Below are 19,445 nucleotides of genomic sequence, written 5' to 3' on the forward strand. Positions count from 1 at the left end.
TATTATTTTAAGAACTTGCAGAAAATGGACAAGTATTCATAATTATATTCCAGCTCTTATTGCTGTAATTTCCTCCATAAACTTCATAAGCCCCATAAACCTCCAGGATTTCCAATATCCTGGCCTTGATCACCTCAGAATTTTTACCCTTCTTTGATGGCTGAGGTTTATAATTCTGAAATTACCACTTTTGAGTCAGAGTGATACAGTGTGGAAACAGGCCCTTCGAGCCAACTTGCCCACACTGGCCAACATGTCTCAGCTCCACTAGTCCCACCCTTTGGTCCATATCCCTCCAAACCTGTCCTATCCATGTACCTGTCTAACTGTTTCTTAAATGTTGGGATAGTCCCTGCCTCAACTACCTCCTCTGGCAGCTTGTTCCATACATCCACCACCCTCTTTGTGAAAAAGTCACCCCTGATTCCTGTTAAATCTTTTTTCCTTCATCTTAAACCTATGTCCTCTGGTCCTCGATTCCCCTACTCTGGGCAAGAGACTCTGTGCATCTACCCGAACTATTCCTCTCATGATTTTATACACCTCAATAAGATCACCCTGTATCCTCCTGCGCTCCAAGGAATAGAGTTCCAGCCTCTCCCTATAGCCGAGACCCTCAAGCTCTAGCCCACTTGTCCCTGCGAACGCCCTCTTCTCTACTTGTCCCTTCATTCCAAACACGCTGCTGAAAACTTACCGCTTTGATCAAATTTTCTGTAACCTGCGCTAATTATCTCCTTATGTGGCCCGGCGCCAACATTTTTCAGTTGCCGTGTGAAGTGCCTTAAGAAGTTTGCTGCAGAGAGCATTGCTATTTCTTAGCCTACCTGGACTGACAACACTGCAAGCCAGGCCAGGAAATGAGAGTGGGTGCTTCCAATAATTTGACTTCTTACCGTGCATTATTAAATAATTAAAAGGCTGAAAAGTTAAGTAGGATTCAGACTGCACTAAACTACAAATAGTCTAAAACTAAATGGGCATTTGCTCTTCCGACTCTGATTCAAAGTCAAAGTCAATTTTATTCATCACATACACCCGAAGGTGCAGTGAAATGAATTTGCCAGCAGCGATACACTTGAACAGAACACACAATACACAATAAAATGTAACACAAACATCCACCACAGCATTCTTCACTGTGGTGGAAGGAACAAAGTTCAGTCAGTCCTCCTCCTTTGTTCACCCGTGGTCGGGGCCATGAACCCTCCATAGTCGGCGCTATAGACAGCCCGATGTACAGGCCCTCTCGTCGGGATGATCCAAACTCCGACGTCGGGACGGTCGAACACACTCTGCGGCTTGGAGTTCCTGAATCGGCGTTTCCTACCGGAGACCGCGGCTTCAGGATGTTGTAGGCCACATCCATGTAGGGGTAACATGAGGGGGAACTTCTTTACTCAGAGTGTGGTAGCTGTGTGGAATGAGCTTCCAGTGGAAGTGGTGGAGGCAGGTTCGATTTTATCATTTAAAAATAAATTGGATAGGTATATGGACGGGAAAGGAATGGAGGGTTATGGTCTGAGTGCAGGCAGATGGGACTAGGGGAGAATAAGTGTTTGGCACGGACTAGAAGGGCCGAGTTGGCCTGTTTCCGTGCTGTAATTGTTATATGGTTATAGGCCGCACGCAGACCGCAGGCCTACAACATATAAATATCCAATTCCAAGCTATAGTTCGATGCTCATCAATTCTGGTGTTGCCACCAGAAAGACATTGGAACAGGCTCCAAAAGCAAAACCAGCCATGTCTGGACTCTGTAGTTTGAGGAAATGAAAAGAAAGGCAAAGTAAAAAGAATTACATTTGCCATGTCAGAAGATACTGCTGTGATTTAAAATATTAGGACCAGGAGTTGGTTACCCACAGCTGCCATTTAATTGGGCCATTGTTCATCTGCACCTGCTGCTCCATCTCCTTTGATCTATTTTACTGAGAAAATAACCTTTATAAATCCCAGTCTTGAAAGGGTCTATTTATTGACCAATGTGATTTGCCTCCTCTTCTGGAGCAGAGTTCCAGGTTTCCATTACTTTTTAATGTGGAAAATGTGCTTGTCGGTTTCATTCTGGGTCGATCTCTGCCTTAAAAATATCCATTGACTTGACCTCCACAATGAGTTCCACTGATTCACCACCCAAAGATCAAATCTAACTGGCATTTTAAATACCTCAATTAGACATATTAGTCAATGGAATATACATCCAAGTTTATTATAAATATTACTACGTGTAGTTGGTGAGATCACTGTGTTCTGGTCACCCAGCTATAGGAAGGTCATTGAGTTGCAAAGGATAGAAAGAGATTCATCAGGATGTTATCTGGGGTTGAGTTATAGGGAGGGGTCAAGGAAAGAGCGTTCACGTCACGGCCCTGTTTCCACCACCACGCACAAGATGCAACTGTATGCAGACGCCGCGAAGTGTGTTCAGCTCAGGCTGAACAATTTCTAATCTTGTGATGTGGACTTGATAAGAAGATGTTATCAGGACAGATAGGATATGCTTCCTTGGAGCGTAGGGGGCTGGAGGTGACCTTATTGAGGTGTACAAGATCATGAGGGGCATGGATAAAGTGAACGCTCTCAGTCTTTTTCCCAGGGAAGAGAATTCTAAAACCAAAGGGCATAGGGTTAAGGTGAGAGGGGAGATATATAAGAGTGACCTCAGAGACACCCAGTCGCACCCTCACATCAGTCTGAAGAAGGGTTTCGGCCCAAAATGTTGCCTATTTCCTTCGCTCCATTGATGCTGCCTCACCCGCTGAGTTTCTCCAGCATTTTTGTCTAGTCCGGATCTCGAATGAACTGCCAATCAATACAATTATGAATTTTAAAATATAATTGGGCTGAACTATGGATAGAAAGGGTTTAGAGGGCAAGTAGCAAATGCAAGAAAATGGGACTTGCCTGGAATGTTAATTTGATTGGCATGGGCAAGATGGGCTGAAGGGCCTGTCTCCATGCTGTGCAGCAAAACTACAGCTTCTTGGAATGTGAAGGAATTGACCTCAGATGGGGTCTGACCAAGGTTTTAAATAGTTGAGGTGTAATTTCATCCCCATTGTATTCCAGGCCACTCAGAGTAAAGAATAACATTGCATTAACCTTTGCAGACTATTTCTGATGCTGTTTTTGAGCATCCATGACTCCTTGTCTTCATTCACATGATTAATGTACATACCCATCCACGTAGCTGAAGTAAACTTCGTCGAATTCCACCTTCCCCACGTTGAAGTCGAGATTTCCTGCATTGACGTCATCAGCAACCTGCAAGATATGTAGTAATCATTTTCAATCTACAGTTGTTTTGAAATATTATTCTCCATATCTGATGTCCACCCACATCCATGCTTTCTCAAACTTAGCCAAATGGATGGTTTCTGGTGTGCAGAATATTCACCTCTTATAACAATTTAAAAGACATTCGGTGAGGTACATGGATAGGAAATGTTTAAAGGGTTATGGGCCAAACTTTGGTAGAGGAGACTAGTGTAAATGGGGCATTATGATCGGCATAGGCAAGTTGGGCCGAAGGGCCTGTTTCCATGCTGTACAACTCTATGACTATGAATGGAGCGCCTGGGCTTGTATACGCTGGAATTTAGAAGGATGAGAGGGTATCTTATTGAAATATATAAGATTATTAAAGGTTTGGACACACTAGGGGCAGGAAACATGATCCCGCTGTTGGGGGAGTCCAGAACCAGGGGCGACAGTTTAAGAATAAGGGGTAAGCCATTTAGAACGGAGACGAGGAAACACTTTTTCACGCAGAGAGTTGTGAGTCTGTGGAATTCTCTGCCTCAGAGGGTGGTGGAGGCCGGTTCTCTGGATACTTTCAAGAGAGAGCTAGATAGGGCTCTTAAAGATAGCGGAGTCAGGGGATATGGGGAGAAGGCAGGAACGGGGTACTGATTGTAGATGATCAGCCATGATCACATTGAATGCCTGTGCTGGCTCGAAGGGTCGAATGGCCTACTCCTGCACCTATTGTCTATTGACTATGGCTCAATTACTTTAAGTTTCTCACCACAGACTGGGTCAAAATGAGCAGCAAAGAATGCTCTAAATTTAAGATAGACACGAAGTGCTGGAGTAACTCCGGGTCAGGCAACATCTCTGGAGAAAAAGGATGGATAACGTTTCGGGTCGGGATCCTTTTTTAAACGCTGAAGAAAGGTCCTGATACGAAACGTCACCCATACTTTTTCTCCAGAGATGCTGCCTGACCCGGGGTTACTCCTGCACTATGTATATATCCGGTAAAAACCAGCATCTGCAGTTCCTTTCTACACATGCTCTAAATGCATTTGTATTCAGGGACATGGCGATAAGTTGTGCATGGGAATTGGCTCCAAATAATGCAACAATAATGCAAATAATGCAACCCTAACCAATACTACTTAACAAATTAAACAAAGTGAAGAAATCAGTGATAACGCCATTTGAAAATGTCTATCTCCAGATACTTTGCTCCAGCAGAACTTGGTGGTTCAGTGGAAGACACCAACCGATTAGTGGCATCACTGCTCTGCATGTCTTTCATAGAAAGATTTAATTATATCCTGGAGATCACACACAATGTTCCATAAGGTAATAAGGTCATGAGGAATAGCAGTAGATTTAGGCAATTCAGCCCATCAAATCTACTCCACATTCACATAAATTGAAGCTGAATGCCCAAGATCAGGAACAGCTTCTTCACAGCGACCATCAGACTCTTGAACACTATGATCTCCAACTAATCTCCAAACTATGAACTGCCTTGGTTGCACTAAGGACTCAAGTCTGTCTGTTTTTTTTTTTGCATTATAAAGTCATAGGTCAAATAATAGGAGTAGAATTAGGCCATTCGGACCATCAAGTCCACTCTGCCATTCAATCATGACTGATCTATCTCTCCCTCCTAAAGGGCCTGTCCCACTGTACGAGCTAATTCAAGAGTTCTCCCGAGTTTCCTCCGATTCGAACTCGGAGAATTACGGTAATAGCCGCTCGTAGGTACTCGGGGCTCTCGTGGACATTTTTCAACATGTTGAAAAATCTTCACAAGTCTTCACAAGCTTACCGCATTTCCCGAGTACCTGCCGATAGCGTTACGAGCCGCTAACAGGCGTCCCGAGCTCCGACGTACCCGCTACGTACATTCTACGTGCTTACCACGAGTTTGATTTTTTAAATTAAACTCAGGAGTGCTCTTGAATTACCTTGTACAGTGGGACAGGCCCTTAACGCTATTCTCCTGACTTCTCCCCGTAACCCGTAACCCCTAACACCCGTACTAATCAAGAATCTATCTCTGCCTTAAAAATATCCATTGACTTGGCCTCCACAGCCGTCTGTGGCAAATAATTCCACAAATTCACCTCCCTCTGACTAAATAAATTTCTCCTCATCTCCTTTCTAAAAGAAAGACTATGAACTCTAGTCCTAGATTCTCCCACTGGTGGAAACATCCTCTTCACATCCACTCTATCCGAGCCTTTCACTATTCTGGACGTTTCAATGAGGACCCCTACGTAGGGGACCTCATGTTGGAGTAACTCAGCATGCTGGAGTACCACAAAATGCTGGATTAACTCAGCGGGACAGGCAGCATCTCTGGAGAGAAGGAATGTGCGACGTTTGGGTCGAGACCCTTCTTTACTTATGTTAAGTTTTTTATTTATTGAATTTCTTTTTTTCATAATTGTTCATTATATTATCTATTGAGTACAAACCTGTTGTGCTGCTGAAAGTAAGAATTTCATTGTTCTGTTTCGGTGCATAGGACAATAATATACTCTTGATTCAAATTAGAAATATTTAAAAAATGCAAATGCAGAAAATCTAAAACTCAAATTCCTGGGCGTGCACATTTCTGAAGATCTGTCCTGGTCCGAGAACACTGATGCAATTATTAAGAAAGCACATCAGTGTCTCTACTTCCTGAGAAGATTACGGAGGGTCGGTATGTCAAGGAGGACTCTCTCTAATTTCTACAGATGCACAGTAGAGAGCATGCTGACCGGTTGCATCGTGGCTTGGTTCGGCAACTTTAGTGCCCAGGAACGGAAAAGACTACAAAAAGTCGTAAACACTGCCCAGTCCATCATCGGCTCTGACCTCCCTACCATCGAGGGGATCTATCGCAGTCGCTGCCTCAAAAAGGCTGGCAGCATCATCAAGGACCTACACCATCCTAACCACACACTCATCTCCCTGCTACCTTCAGGTAGAAGGTATAGGAGCCTGAAGACTGCAACATCCGGGTTCAGAAATACCCACTTCCCCACAGCCATCAGGCTATTGAACTCAACTGAAACAAATCTCTGAACATTAATGAAATTATCTGTTTATTTGCACTTTATCTGCTTCTTTATTGATGTGTGTATATATTTATATAATGGTATATGGACTCACTGATATAGTAGGCATGAATACAGAACATATTCTGTTGTGCTGAAGCAAAGCATGAATTCCATTGACCTATCTGGGACACATGTCAATACTCTGACTTGAAATGCCTTGAAGGTCAGGTTGTATTTGTGTTATCTCTTAAAATCAGATTAATTTAAGATGGAAAAGAAATCAAACGACTCACCTCCTGATTCTCTTTGAATAGATCAAACATATTCTCCATGTCTATGAATGAAGTCTGGATCATTCTGGAGGATGTTAAAAGAAAGACAATTATACCGTTGCAAAATCTCAAAGATCCATGTAATTCAGTTTAATTTATTGTCACATGTACAGTGAAAACCGACGCGGCTTTAAATGGCTGCGGACTTGCTAGCGCCCGCTGGAGGCTTTGACTTTGACTTCGGGAGAGGAATGGAGAGCAGGGGAGAGACGGGACTTTGCCTTCCATCACAGTGAGGAGGAGATTCGCTGTGATGGATGTTTGTGTAAATTGTGTTGGTGTGTGTCTTGGTTCTTTTCTTGTATGGCTGCAGAAGCCAAATTTCGTTTGAACTTCATGTGAGGTTCAAATGACAAATAAACGGTATTGTATTGTATTGTAAAACCATTGTTGCGTGCTAACCAGTCAGCGGAAAGACAATACATAATTACAATCGAGCCATTTACAGTGTATAGATAATATGATAAGGAAATATGTTTAGTGTAAGGTCCAATCAAAGATAATCCGAGGGTCAGGAATAAGGTGGATAATGGTTCAGGACTGCTCTCTAGTTGCAGTAGGATGATTCAGTTGCCTGATGACAGTTAAGGGCATGTCCCACTTACGCGACTTTCTCGGCGTCTGCCGGCACCCGTCATAGGTCGCCGAAAATGTTCAACTTTGGGTGACTAGGAGACTACTCACGACCGTACAGGTGACACCCTGGCACCATGTTGCGGGGTGAAGTTGTGAGTAGTCACCCAAAGAGTTGTACCTAGTTCTGGTCGCCGCTGGATTTTCAACATATTGAACATTTTCGTCGACCTGTAACGGCCTATGACGGGTGCTGGCAGCCGCCGAAAAAGTTGCGTAAGTAGGACAGGCCCTTTAGAAAGAAACTGTCCCTGAATCTGGAGGTGTGCATTTTCACACTTCTATATAACACAATAATTATCTCACACAAGTCCCTAAATGTACCAGCTACCAAGATGGTCAACCTTTTGTGAGAGGGTTAGATGCCCTCTCAACTGCAAGGCACTCTGTGCAATAAGACCACTCTTCTCAAGCTCGAGTTAAGCCATTCTAATTGTTGCAATGACAAGCTCCTGTCATGCATCTGTTTACCACAATAAGTAGCTGTACCATATAGACGAGAATCACCAAGAAAGAAAGACACAGTTGCGGTACCATTAAGACATACTGAAGGGCCTATCCCACTTTCACAACCTAATTCACGACCTTTTTTACTCGTGTACATTTTTCAACATGCTAGAAATAAACGCCTCGACCTACTTGATGCCACGAGTACCTACGACTAGCACCACGGCCTGCTACGATCTACCTACGACCTCCCACGACCATGCTGCGAGTTCGAGTCAAGGGCAAACTCGGCAGAGGTCGTGAACTAGGTCGTGAAAGTGGGACAGGCCCTTTAAGCACTTTAGAACCAATATTTTTGGGAATGCAGTAATGTTGCAATGTGAAAAAGCAGCTAACTACCACACAGCAAACTTCCGCAAAGGGCAATGAGATAAATGACCAGGAAAAAACAGCTATGATAGTAAGACAGGTAAATCAAGAACACTCCCGTTTATCAAATAACACCACCAAAACTTCACTTCAACTTAGTTTATCATTTCAACTGAAAAATACCTCTATCATTGGAGACGACCTTGCCACTCCACAGTGAGTGATACAGTCATACAGCATGGTCTAACTTGTCTATGCGACCAAGGTCCCTCATCTTAGTTCGACCCATTTGCCCGTGTTTGGGCAATACCCCTATCTAAATGTTTAAGATGGAAGTGCAGATGCTGGAAAATCGAAGGTAGACAAAAGTGCTGGAGAAACTCAGCGGGTGCAGCAGCATCTATGGAGCGAAGGAAATAGGTGACGTTTCAGGCCGAAACACTTGGAATTCTTTGCCAGACGGCTGTGGAGGCCAAGTTAGTGGATATTTTTAAGGCAGAGATAAGATAGATTCTTGATTAGTGCGGGTGTCAGAGGTTATGGAGAGAAGGCAGGAGAATGGGGTTAGGAGGGAGGGATAGATCAGCCATGATTGAATAGCGGAGTAGACTTGATGGGTCGAATTGCCTAATTCTACTCCCATCGCTTATGACCTTATGAGTACATTATCTGTACCACACTACCAAGATGAACATAGCAGTCTTCCAACCAGTTATCAACTGCGTAGGAGTCAATGATTACAATTCCCATGCTTTGTCTCTGGTTGTGATAGAGACCAGGAGGACAGATGGTGAACACATTTGCTTCTGAAACAACATCCCGTGGTTGCCATAGCGACCAGTTACATTAATGAAATAAACAAAATAAAAACCCTCTCTGGGCTTGCGTCCCAATGTATTTTACAGACTGTCGCAGCTCGCCCCAGTGAGGGGATCAATTCATGGTGCTTCTCACCATTTCTCCACTTTCCATACTGAGTTACAGTCTGTCGGGAACTCACTGCAGATGGTGCAAAGAATGGAATCCACATTAAGGGATTCTTGCCTGCTCATTACATTAGACACAAAATGCTGGAGTAACCCTGCGGGATAGGCAGGATCTGTGGAGAGAAGGAATGGGTGACGCTTCAGGTTGTGACCCTTCTTCAGACTGCGAGTCAGGGGAGTGAGAGACTCGAGATACAGAAGGGTATGGTGTGAAAACGAAAGATCAAAGCAGACGATGTTAAAGGAAATGTAGGTAGACAAACATGCTGGAGAAACTTCAGTGGGTGAGGCAGCATCTACGGAGCGAAGGAATAGGTGACGTTTCGGGTCTCAAAACGGAGTCTGAAGAAGGGTCTCGACCCGAAACGTCATCTATTCCTTCGCTCCATAGATGCTGCCTCACCCGCTGAGTTTCTTCAGCATTTTTGTCTACCTTCAATTTTTCCAGCATCTGCAGTTCTTTCTTAAACATAAGGAAATGTAGAATCATTGTTAGCTGAGGGGAAGGTGACAACGAGGCATCCAATAAGTAAGATGAATCAGATGTGTGGTGGAAGGAACTGCAGACGCTGGTTTAAACTGAAGATAGACAAAAAAAGCTGAAGTAACTCAACGCAGCATCTCTGGAGAGAAGGAATGGGTGATGTTTCGGGTCGTGACCCTTCTTCAGACAGTGAAAAGCATTTGATAAGGTCCCACATAGGAGATTAGTGAGCAACATTAGGGCACATGGTATTGGGGGTAGAGTGCTGACATGGATAGAAAATTGGTTGGCAGACCGGAAACAAAGAGTAGGGATTAACGTCCCTTTCAGAATGGCAGGCAGTGACTAGTGGGGTACCGCAAGGCTCGGTGCTGGGACCGCAGCTATTTACAACATACATCAATGATTTCGATGAAGGGATTCAAAGTAACATTAGCAAATTTGCAGATGACACAAAGCTGGGTGACAGTGTGAACTGTGAGGAGGATGCTATGAGAATGTAGGGTGACTTGGACAGGTTGGGGGAGTGGGGTTATCCACTTTGGTATCAAAAACAGGAAGGCAGATTATTATCTAAATGGTGTCAGTTGGGGAAAGAGGGAAGTACAACGGGATCTGGGGGTCCTTGTACATCAGTCTATGAAAGTAAGCATGCAGGTACAGCAGGCAGTGAAGAAAGCGAATGGCATGTTGGCCTTTATAACAAGAGGAGTTGAGTATAGGAGCAAAGAGATCCTTCTGCAGTTGTACAGGGCCCTAGTGAGACCACACCTGGAGTATTGTGTGCAGTTTTGGTCCCCTAATTGGAGGAAGGACATTCTTGCTATTGAGGGAGTGCAGCGTAGGTTTACAAGGTTAATTCCCGGGATGGCGGGACTGTCATATGCTGAGGGAATGGAGCGGCTGGGCTTGTACACTCTGGAGTTTAGAAGGATGAGAGGAGATCTTATTGAAACGTATAAGATCATTAAGGGCTTGGACACGCTAGAGGCAGGAAACATGTTCCCGATGTTGGGGGAGTACAGAACCAGGGGCCACAGTTTAAGAATAAGGAGTAAGCCATTTAGAATGGAGACGAGGAAACACTTTTTCTCACAGAGAGTGGTGAGTCTGTGGAATTCTCTGCCTCAAAGGGCGGTGGAGGCCGGTTCTCTGAATACTTTCAAGAGAGAGCTAGATAGGGCTTTTAAAGATAGTGGAATCAGGGGATATCGGGAGCAAGCAGGAGCGGGGTACTGATTGTGGATGATCAGCCATGATCACAATGAATGGCAGTGCTGTTCGAAGGGCCAAAAGGCCTACTCCTGCACCTATTGTCTATTGAAACTAGTCGGGAGAACTAGGGTGGGGGAGGGATGGAGAGAGAGGGAAAGCAAGGGCTACTTGAAGTTTGAGAAATAAATATTCATACCTCAACACAATTATAATTTCACAACTGGTGCTCAAAACCTCTCTACCTCAACTCAACCACAGGTAGGAGGAAGCCTCATGTCCAGCTGAAAAAATGCTTGCAGGTTTGTTTGATATAGTTCAATTCAAATTGGGTGGCATGGTGGCGCACCAGTAGAGTTGTGACATAAGGTGCTGTCCTACTGCGGCGACCTAATTTGCGAGCCTTGAAGAGTTTGCTCTCGACTCAAACTCGCAACATGGTCTACACGTGGTCCTAGGAGGTCACTGGAACTCTCCTTCATGCTCGAGGGAGGTTCCCGCATACTCGCAGCCTCAGTTTGGTCGAGCTTTCTCCCACCTTCCCCTCCCCTTCCCAGTTCTCCCACAGCCTACTGTCTCCACCTCTTCCTTTCTTCTTCCCACCCACCCCCACATCAGTCTGAAGAAGGGTCTCGACCTGAAACGTCACCTATTCCTTCGCTCCATAGACGCTGCCTCACCCGCTGAGTTTCTCCAGCATTTTTGTCTATCTTCGATTTTTCCAGCATCTTTCTTAAACATCTCCAAATACACGGAAAGTTTCTTCCCAGCTGTTATCAGGCAACTGAACCATCCGACCACAACCAGAGAGCAGTCCTGAACTACCATCTATCTCTTTGGTGACCCTCGGTTCTATCATTGATCGTACTTTACCGTGCACTAAACATTATTCCCTTATCATGTATCTGTACACTGTGAATGGCTCGATTGTAATCATGTATTGTCATTCTGCTGACTGGTTAGCACCCAACAAAAGCTTTTCACTGTACCTCGGTACACGTGACAATAAAGTAAACTGAACTGAGGCATTAAAAAGCAATTGCAACAAAGGAAGACGGTTACCATCGGAAAGACTAGGGTTCATGAGGTATAGGGCAATATCCAAGACCACTTACCTGTAATAGGTCCCAAACCAATAAAGTGGTGTGTACAGCTGAATGATGTAGGTTCCAAACAGGACAAAGTCACCGACCTGTGTAGAAAAAGAAAGGCAATCAGGTGCATGATTTAAAATGCTGAGAGACTTTTAATAACATGACCCGTGGGACTAAGAATGCAGGGCGACTTGGGCAGGTTGGGTGAGTGGGCAGATGCTATGAGAATGCAGAACGTGAGGTTATCCACTTTGGTAGCAAAAACATGAAGGCAGATTATTATCTAAATGGCATCAAGTTGGGAAAAGGGGAAGTACAACGGGATCTGGGGGTCCTTGCTCATCGGTCAATGAAAGTAAGCATGCAGGTACAGCAGGCAGTGAAGAAAGCGAATGGCATGTTGGCCTTTATAACAAGAGGAGTTGAGTATAGGAGCAAAGCAGTCCTTCTGCAGTTGTACAGGGCTCTAGTGAGACCACACCTGGAGTATTGTGTGCAGTTTTGGTCCCCTAATTTGAGGAAGGACATTCTTGCTATTGAGGGAGTGCAGATTAGGTTTACAAGGTTAATTCCTGGGATGGCGGGACTGACATATGCTGAGAGAATGGAGCGGCTGGGCTTGTATACTCTGGAATTTAGAAGGATGAGAGGGTATCTTACTGAAACGTATAAGATTATTAAGGGTTTGGACACGCTAGAGGCAGGAAACATGTTCCCGATGTTGGGGGAGTCCAGAACCAGGGGCCACAGTTTAAGAATAAGGGGTAAGCCATTTAGAACGGAGACGAGGAAACACTTTTTCGCACAGAGAGTCAGATTATGTGCGACAGGTCACGATGCACACAAATACACGTCTGTACTCCCTATCCTTCCACAGTTTAAGAATTAGAGGGGAATTGAGGAGAAATGTTGTCATCCAGGGAATAGCTGCGGTACCTGAACGGTAGAAGGCGGCAGAAACCTCCCCACATACACTTGGTGAGTTGTAATCTCCAAGACTACTGGCTGAAAGCTGGAAGATAGGATAAGTCAGGAGAGCTTTTACAGCCAGCATGATCTTGATCATGTTCAAGAAGGAACTGCAGATGCTGGAAAAATCGAAGCTAGATAAAAATGCTGGAGAAACTCAGCGGGTGAGGCAACATCTACGGAGCGAAGGAATAGGTGACGTTTCGGGTCGAGACTACTGAAGTCTAAAGAAGGGTCTCGACCCGAAACGTCACCTATTCCTTCGCTCCATAGATGCTGCCTCACCCGCTGAGTTTCTCCAGCATTTTTGTCTACCTATGATCATGATCGTTTGTATACAGTGGGTGTGCAAGCAAAGAGAGTCACTGTGCTTAGTCACATGTGACAATAAAGTATTCCATTTCATTCCGTGATGGGTGGTAGGGCCTTATTCTATGCCACATATATCCACGACTGGCGGGAAGGAGCTACTTACCTTAAACTTTTTCTCGGTTACAAAGTAGGCGCAGAGCAGGGATCCAGCCAGCAGCCCAAGACTAATGATCAAGTTCTGACTTTGGTTTAAAACTGGGAGACTTGCAGAAGCTTTCCACTCTGCCATCTAAAGAGGTCACATCGAAGGTATGAGCAGCAGATTCACATTAACAATCCAGAATGTACGAATCAAACATGCTACATTCAAACTCGCCTAGCGATAGACAGTAGACAATAGACAATAGGTGCCTTTCGAGCCAGCACCGCCATTCAATGCGATCATGGCTGATCATCCCCAATCAGTACCCCGTTCAGATTCAGATTCAGATTCAATCTTTATTGTCATTGTGCAGTGTACAGTACAGAGACAATGAAATGCAGTTAGCATCTCACCCAGAAGAGCGAACATAGAATAATGAGCAATAAATATATATACGTACATACAGTGGTAGTAGTGCAATTTTTCTGGGTTCTCCCCATATCCCCTGACTCCGCTATCTTTAAGAGCCCTATCTAGCTCTTTCTTGAAAGTATCCAGAGAACCGGCCTCCACCGCCCTCTGAGGCAGAGAATTCCACAGACTCACCACTCTCTGTGTGAAAAAGTGTTTCCTTGTCTCCGTTCTAAATGGCTTACCCCTTATTCCTAAGATGATCGGGCACTTGAATTGTTTATCCGTGATGAGTCTACTAGTCTCACAGCTACCTCAACTACATTGAGAGTCGTAGAGTCATACAGCGCGGAAAACAGACCCTTCAGCCCAACTTGCCCATGCCGACCAAGATGCCCCATCTACACTAGTCCCACCTGCCCATGCTTGGCCTATATCTCTCTAAACCTTTGCTATCCTTGTACCTCTCCAAATATCTTTTTGGAGGCCTGCCTTAACTACCTCCACTGGCAGCTCGTTCCATATATTTACCACCCTCTGTGTGAAAAGGTTGAATCTTTTTCCTCGCACCTTAAACCTCTGATTCCCTACTCTGGGTAAAAGTGTGCATTCACCCCATCTATTCCCCTCATGAATATATACACCTTTATAATTTCATCCCTCAGCCTCCTGGACTCCAAGGAATAAAGTCTTAGCCTACTCAACCTCTCACTATTACGCAGGCCCTCAAGTCCTGGCAACATCCTCGTAAATATTCTCTGCCATCTTTCTAGCTTTAACAACATCTTTCCTAAAGCAGGATGACAAAAACTGAACATAATATAGTTCATGTCCAAATATCCATCCATCTTAAGGCTGATTATGCTCAATGTTTGTCCTCCAGGGTAGGCATTTCCAAAGTTCCCTGCCTTCCAAGTTAAAAAGTTTCACCTCTTCTCAACCTTATATGGCCAAACCCTCTTCCTGAGACTGTCACTGGTCTAAACATTCCATTCTGTAGAAGCAGCCATCTGTAGAACCAACTATCTGCTGGGAATATTGTAGTTCTTTATATGTGGCAACATGTGCTAGTATGGCGTACTGGCATCTCTAAAAACTATATTGATGTACAGGGGCCAATAGAGTACTGATACTATTTGTCTACAAAAAAAAACACTGCGTCCAGATATTAGGCTTGGCGGTCGCTTCGCCCAACACCTCCGCTCGGTTCGCAATAACCAACCTGATCTCCCGGTGGCTCAGTCACTTCAACTCCCCCTCCCATTCCGAATCCGACCTTTCTGTCCTGGGCCTCCTCCATGGCCAGAGTGAGTCCCACCGCAAATTGGAGGAGCAGCACCTCATATTTCGCTTGGGTAGTTTGCACCCCAGCGGTATGAACATTGACTTCTCCAATTTCAGGTAGTCCTTGCTTTCTCCCTCCTTCCCTCCCCCAGCTCTCCCACAGCCCACTGCCTCCGCCTCTTCCTTTCTTCTTCCCGTCTCCCACCCACCCCATCAGTCTGAAGAAGGGTCTCGACCTATTCCTTCGCTCCATAGATGCTGCCTCACCCGCTCAGTTTCTCCAGCATTTTTGTCTACCTGCGTTCAGATCATTTCTCAATTTTCAACACAGATCCAACCCGTATGATGGAAGCAATGCCATCCTCCATACCAGGAGCTGGTCTAAGTGCAGGTCTGAGTGCAAGAAGGTTGTGGCATTATCAAGAGTTAAATCAATAAAAGAGTTGAACCATTTTGCAGATTGACCACGATTCTGATGTTCTTACCTGATACTTCAGTATGGCATCATTGAATTGGTTCACCTCGTAACTCTCAGCATTGTAGTACTTCACCTGGAGGACAAGGAAGATGTTGAGGTGTCAGCAGTGCACGTTAGATAAAATGACCGCCCCGGGCCGCGGAGTTTGAACCGGCCCGTTCGTGGAGCTCGGATTCAGCCTTACTTACCATCACCCGGCGGGGTCACAACATCGGAGGCCTGGGTCGCCTCAGCGCAGAGGGAGAACAAGGAGGGAAGAGACAAGGACTTTAAGACTTTTGCCTTCCATCACAGTGAGGAGGTGCCTGGTGGACTCACTGTGGTGGATGTTAAATCTGTGTTTATTGTGTGTTTTGTTATTTTATTCTATGTTATGACTGCAAGGCACGAAATTTCATTCAGATTGAAAAGTCTGAATGACAATAAAGGATACTTGACTTGACGAGGTCCACACTAGTAAAGAGAAATTCAAATGCCTTTGATAGACAACAAAATGCTGGAGTAACTCAGTGGGGCGTACAATCAGTAATATTTAATCAGGAGGACAGTAGAGCGCTGAGAGAATGGAGCGGATGGGCTTGTTCACTCTGGAGTTTAGAAGGATGAGAGGGAATCTTATTGAGACATATAAGATTATTAAGGGTTTGGACACGCTAGAGGCAGGAAACATCTTCCCGATGTTGGGGGAGTCCAGAACCAGGGGCCACAGTTTAAGAATAAGGGATAGGCCATTTAGAACGGAGACGAGGAAACACTTTTTCTGACAGAGAGTTGAGAGTCTGTGGAATTCTCTGTCTCACAGGGCGGTGGAGGCCGGTTCTCTGGATACTTTCAAGAGAAAGCTAGATAGGGCTCTTAAAGATAGCGGAGTCAGAGGATATTGGGAGAAGGCAGGAACGGGGTACTGATTGGGGATGATCAGCTATGATCACAGTGAATGGCGGTGCCGGCTCAAAGGGCCTACTCCTGCACCTATTGTCTATTGTAGAACTAGTCGGAGAACTAGGATGGGGAGGGACAGAGAGAGAGGGAAAGCAAGGGTTATTTGAAGTTAAACAAATCAATATTCATTTGGTTGATGCAGTCAGGTGTATTTGCAAAATAATATTCAGCACTCTAAAATGTCATGGTGTGTGTGTGTGTGACCCCGGTGAGAAAGAGGAAAGGAGAAGAAAAATTACCATAGATTACCATACCTTATCTCACTATCGCAATGTTCCCACTCTTCAAACATGGAATAATTCCCAGAATAAGTCAATTGTCAAATAGGCAAATCAGGCATAGAACTTTTGCATACAAACAATGAGCGGACTGACCAGTTAAATCTAAGAATATATTAAAAGAAGAATGTGAAACAGGATATGGGACGGTGATTCGGTATTCCTAGCCAGAGCTGCACCAGACATATAATGTTTGGCAAACATACTGGAGGTCTTTAGAATGCAAAAGGGTGGATATTGGATTTGCAGAAAGCTTTCAAGAAGATGACACAAGAATGACAGCATTTGAGTACACAGGATTGGGACAAAACAATGGCATGTATAGAAGATTGGCTAACATATAGAAAACAGAACTAGAATAAGTGGTTCATTTTTGCATTGACTATCAGTGAGGTCCCGTGGGGATCAATGTTAGGGCTCCAACTATCTAAAAGACTTGGATGAAGGTCTGAATGTACTGTAGCCAGATTTACTAATGCTAAAACTAGATAGGTTAGCAAGTTGGGATAAGGATATAAAGAGCCTGAAAAGGAATGAGGAATAATTAAGTTATCTTCCATTCCTTCCACATGCACCACTCTATTGATAATTCTATTGGATTGCTTCTTAAAAGAGCGGAGAAAGACTGAAACATCTATAGTACCTTCTCAACTTCAGAACTTCCCGAAGGTCTTTTACGTCCAATGAAATGGGGCCAAGAGTGTGAGTGTACGGATTCTAGGGCCAGGAACATTGTAACTAATCAGTACCCTGTGATGTTGTAGTCCTTGTGTAGAACCTTCATGATTTTTCAAGAAAGCTTCATAAAATCAGTGATACAGCATGGAAACAGGCCCTTCAGCCCAATTTGTCAACACCGGCCAACATGTCCCATCTACACTAGTCCCACCTGCCTGTGTTTGGTCCATATTCCTCTTAACCTGTCCTATCCATGTACCTGTCCAAATGTTTCCTGAACGTTGCAATAGTACCTGCCTCAACTACCTCCTCCGGCAGCTCGATCCATACCTCTACCGCCCTTTGAGTGAAAAAGTTACCCCTCAGATTCCCCTACTCTGGGCAAGAGACTCTGCGCCTTCCCGATCTATTCCTCTAGTGATTTTGCACATCTCTAAAAGATCCTGCGCTCCAAGGAGTACAGTCCAAGTCTGCTCAACCTCTCCCTACAGCTCAGGCCACTTGGAGTCCTGGCAACATCCTCGTAAATCTTCTCTGTAATCTTTCGAGCTCGAGTTCAATTCAGTTCAGTTTAGTTTATCGTCACGTGTACCGAGGTACAGTGAAAAGCTTTTGTTGACTGCTAACGAGTCAGCAGAAAAACAATACATGATTACAATCAATGCATTTACGGTGTACAGATACATGATATGGGCAAAGACAACATCTTTCTTATCACATGGTGCCCAAAACTGAACACGAATCTCTAAATGCGACCTCATCAGCGTCTTCTACAACTGCAACATGACCTCCTAACTTCATTGTTGCAATATCGCTCCAACATAACACAATACATGCCACTTGGGTAAATGATTCATCTGTTCTGTGCAATCCATTAGCAGAAGGAGCTACTTTCACACTATAGCATGCCAGATGCGAGCAAATAATCCTGCTTCACCTGAACAGTACTATTTAAACCCAAATATGCTTTGATGTCTCCTTGTATCCAGTAGCAGAGCTAAAGGTTTCTTGGGAAAACATGAGGAGGAGGTGGGGAACGTCAAAACCTTTGATGACCTTCCAGAATGCTGCAAGGCACAGGATTGTAGTTTCTAAGGCACCGTCTTCAACTCATCACCTCCTGCAGCTTGTAAAATACAAGTCCGTATTAATCTCACTCACTTCCTCCCAACAGAAGGCAGCAATGTGTTGAGAAGTTCTTGTTCTATCGGGGACACTCTTGAGTCATGGCCAGAGTGAGGCCCACCGTAAATTGGAGGAGCAACACCTCATATTTCGCTTGGGTCGTTTACACCCCAGCGGTATGAACATTGACTTCTTCAATTTCAGGTAGTCCCTGCTTTCTCCCTCCTTCCCCTCCCCTTCCCAGCTCCCCCTCAGCCCACTGTCTCCGCTTCTTCCTTTCTTCTTCCCGGCCCCCCCCCCCCCACATCAGTCTGAAGAACGGTCTTGACCCGAAATTACACCTATTCCTTCGCTCCAAAGATGCTGCCTCACCCGCTGAGCTTCTCCAGCATTTTCGTCTATCTTCCATTTTTCCTGCATCTGCAGTTCCTTCTTAAACACTTGAGTCTTGAATGTTATTTAGGATGGCCTCAATTGACCAAATCCTATGAAAACTGTGAGCAGTCTTTAACCTAATCTATCCATTTGCAATTTTTAAAATCAAAACATCAAGTCTTGTAACACTAGAGGAAACAAGCAGGTCATATCACAAGCTGCCTGGGGTGCTGATCAAACCACCTTTGGAGTATTGTTCAAGAAGTATTTGGAGTATTGTGAGCACTTTTGGGCCCCGCATCTGAGGGGGGGATGTGCTGGCGTTGGAGAGGGTTTACGAGAATGATCCCAAGAATGAGTGGGTTAACATATGATGAGCGTTTGACGGCACTGGGCCTGTACTTGCTGGAGTTTAGAAGGATGAGAGAGGGCCTCACTGAAAATTATCAAATAGTGAAAGGCCTGGATAGAAAGGATGTGTAGAGGATGTTTCCACTAGTGGGAGAGTCGAGGACCTGAGAGTACAGGGCGTATCTTTAGAATGGAGACGAGGAGGAATTCCTTTAGTGGGAGGGCGGTGAATCAGTGGGATTCATTGCCACAG

The 19,445-nt window shown here is 44.8% G+C and overlaps 1 protein-coding gene across 2 annotated transcripts in view; it reads right to left on the reverse strand.

Moving 5' to 3' along the window:
• Positions 1-19,445, reverse strand: part of abcb6 (ATP binding cassette subfamily B member 6 (Langereis blood group)) — a 174,666-nt gene that overhangs the window by 95,731 nt on the left and 59,490 nt on the right. For both annotated transcript variants that reach the window (XM_033024954.1, XM_033024953.1), the window contains exons 9-13: positions 15,451-15,516; positions 13,292-13,417; positions 11,869-11,945; positions 6,584-6,647; positions 3,182-3,267 (exon numbers count right to left, since the gene is read on the reverse strand). In XM_033024954.1, coding sequence (XP_032880845.1) covers positions 3,182-3,267; positions 6,584-6,647; positions 11,869-11,945; positions 13,292-13,417; positions 15,451-15,516 — 419 coding nt within the window. The remainder of the gene's footprint in view (positions 1-3,181; positions 3,268-6,583; positions 6,648-11,868; positions 11,946-13,291; positions 13,418-15,450; positions 15,517-19,445) is intronic.

The sequence above is a fragment of the Amblyraja radiata genome, chromosome 7 (assembly GCF_010909765.2).
Source record: "Amblyraja radiata isolate CabotCenter1 chromosome 7, sAmbRad1.1.pri, whole genome shotgun sequence".
Classification (NCBI taxonomy): Eukaryota; Metazoa; Chordata; class Chondrichthyes; order Rajiformes; family Rajidae; genus Amblyraja; species Amblyraja radiata.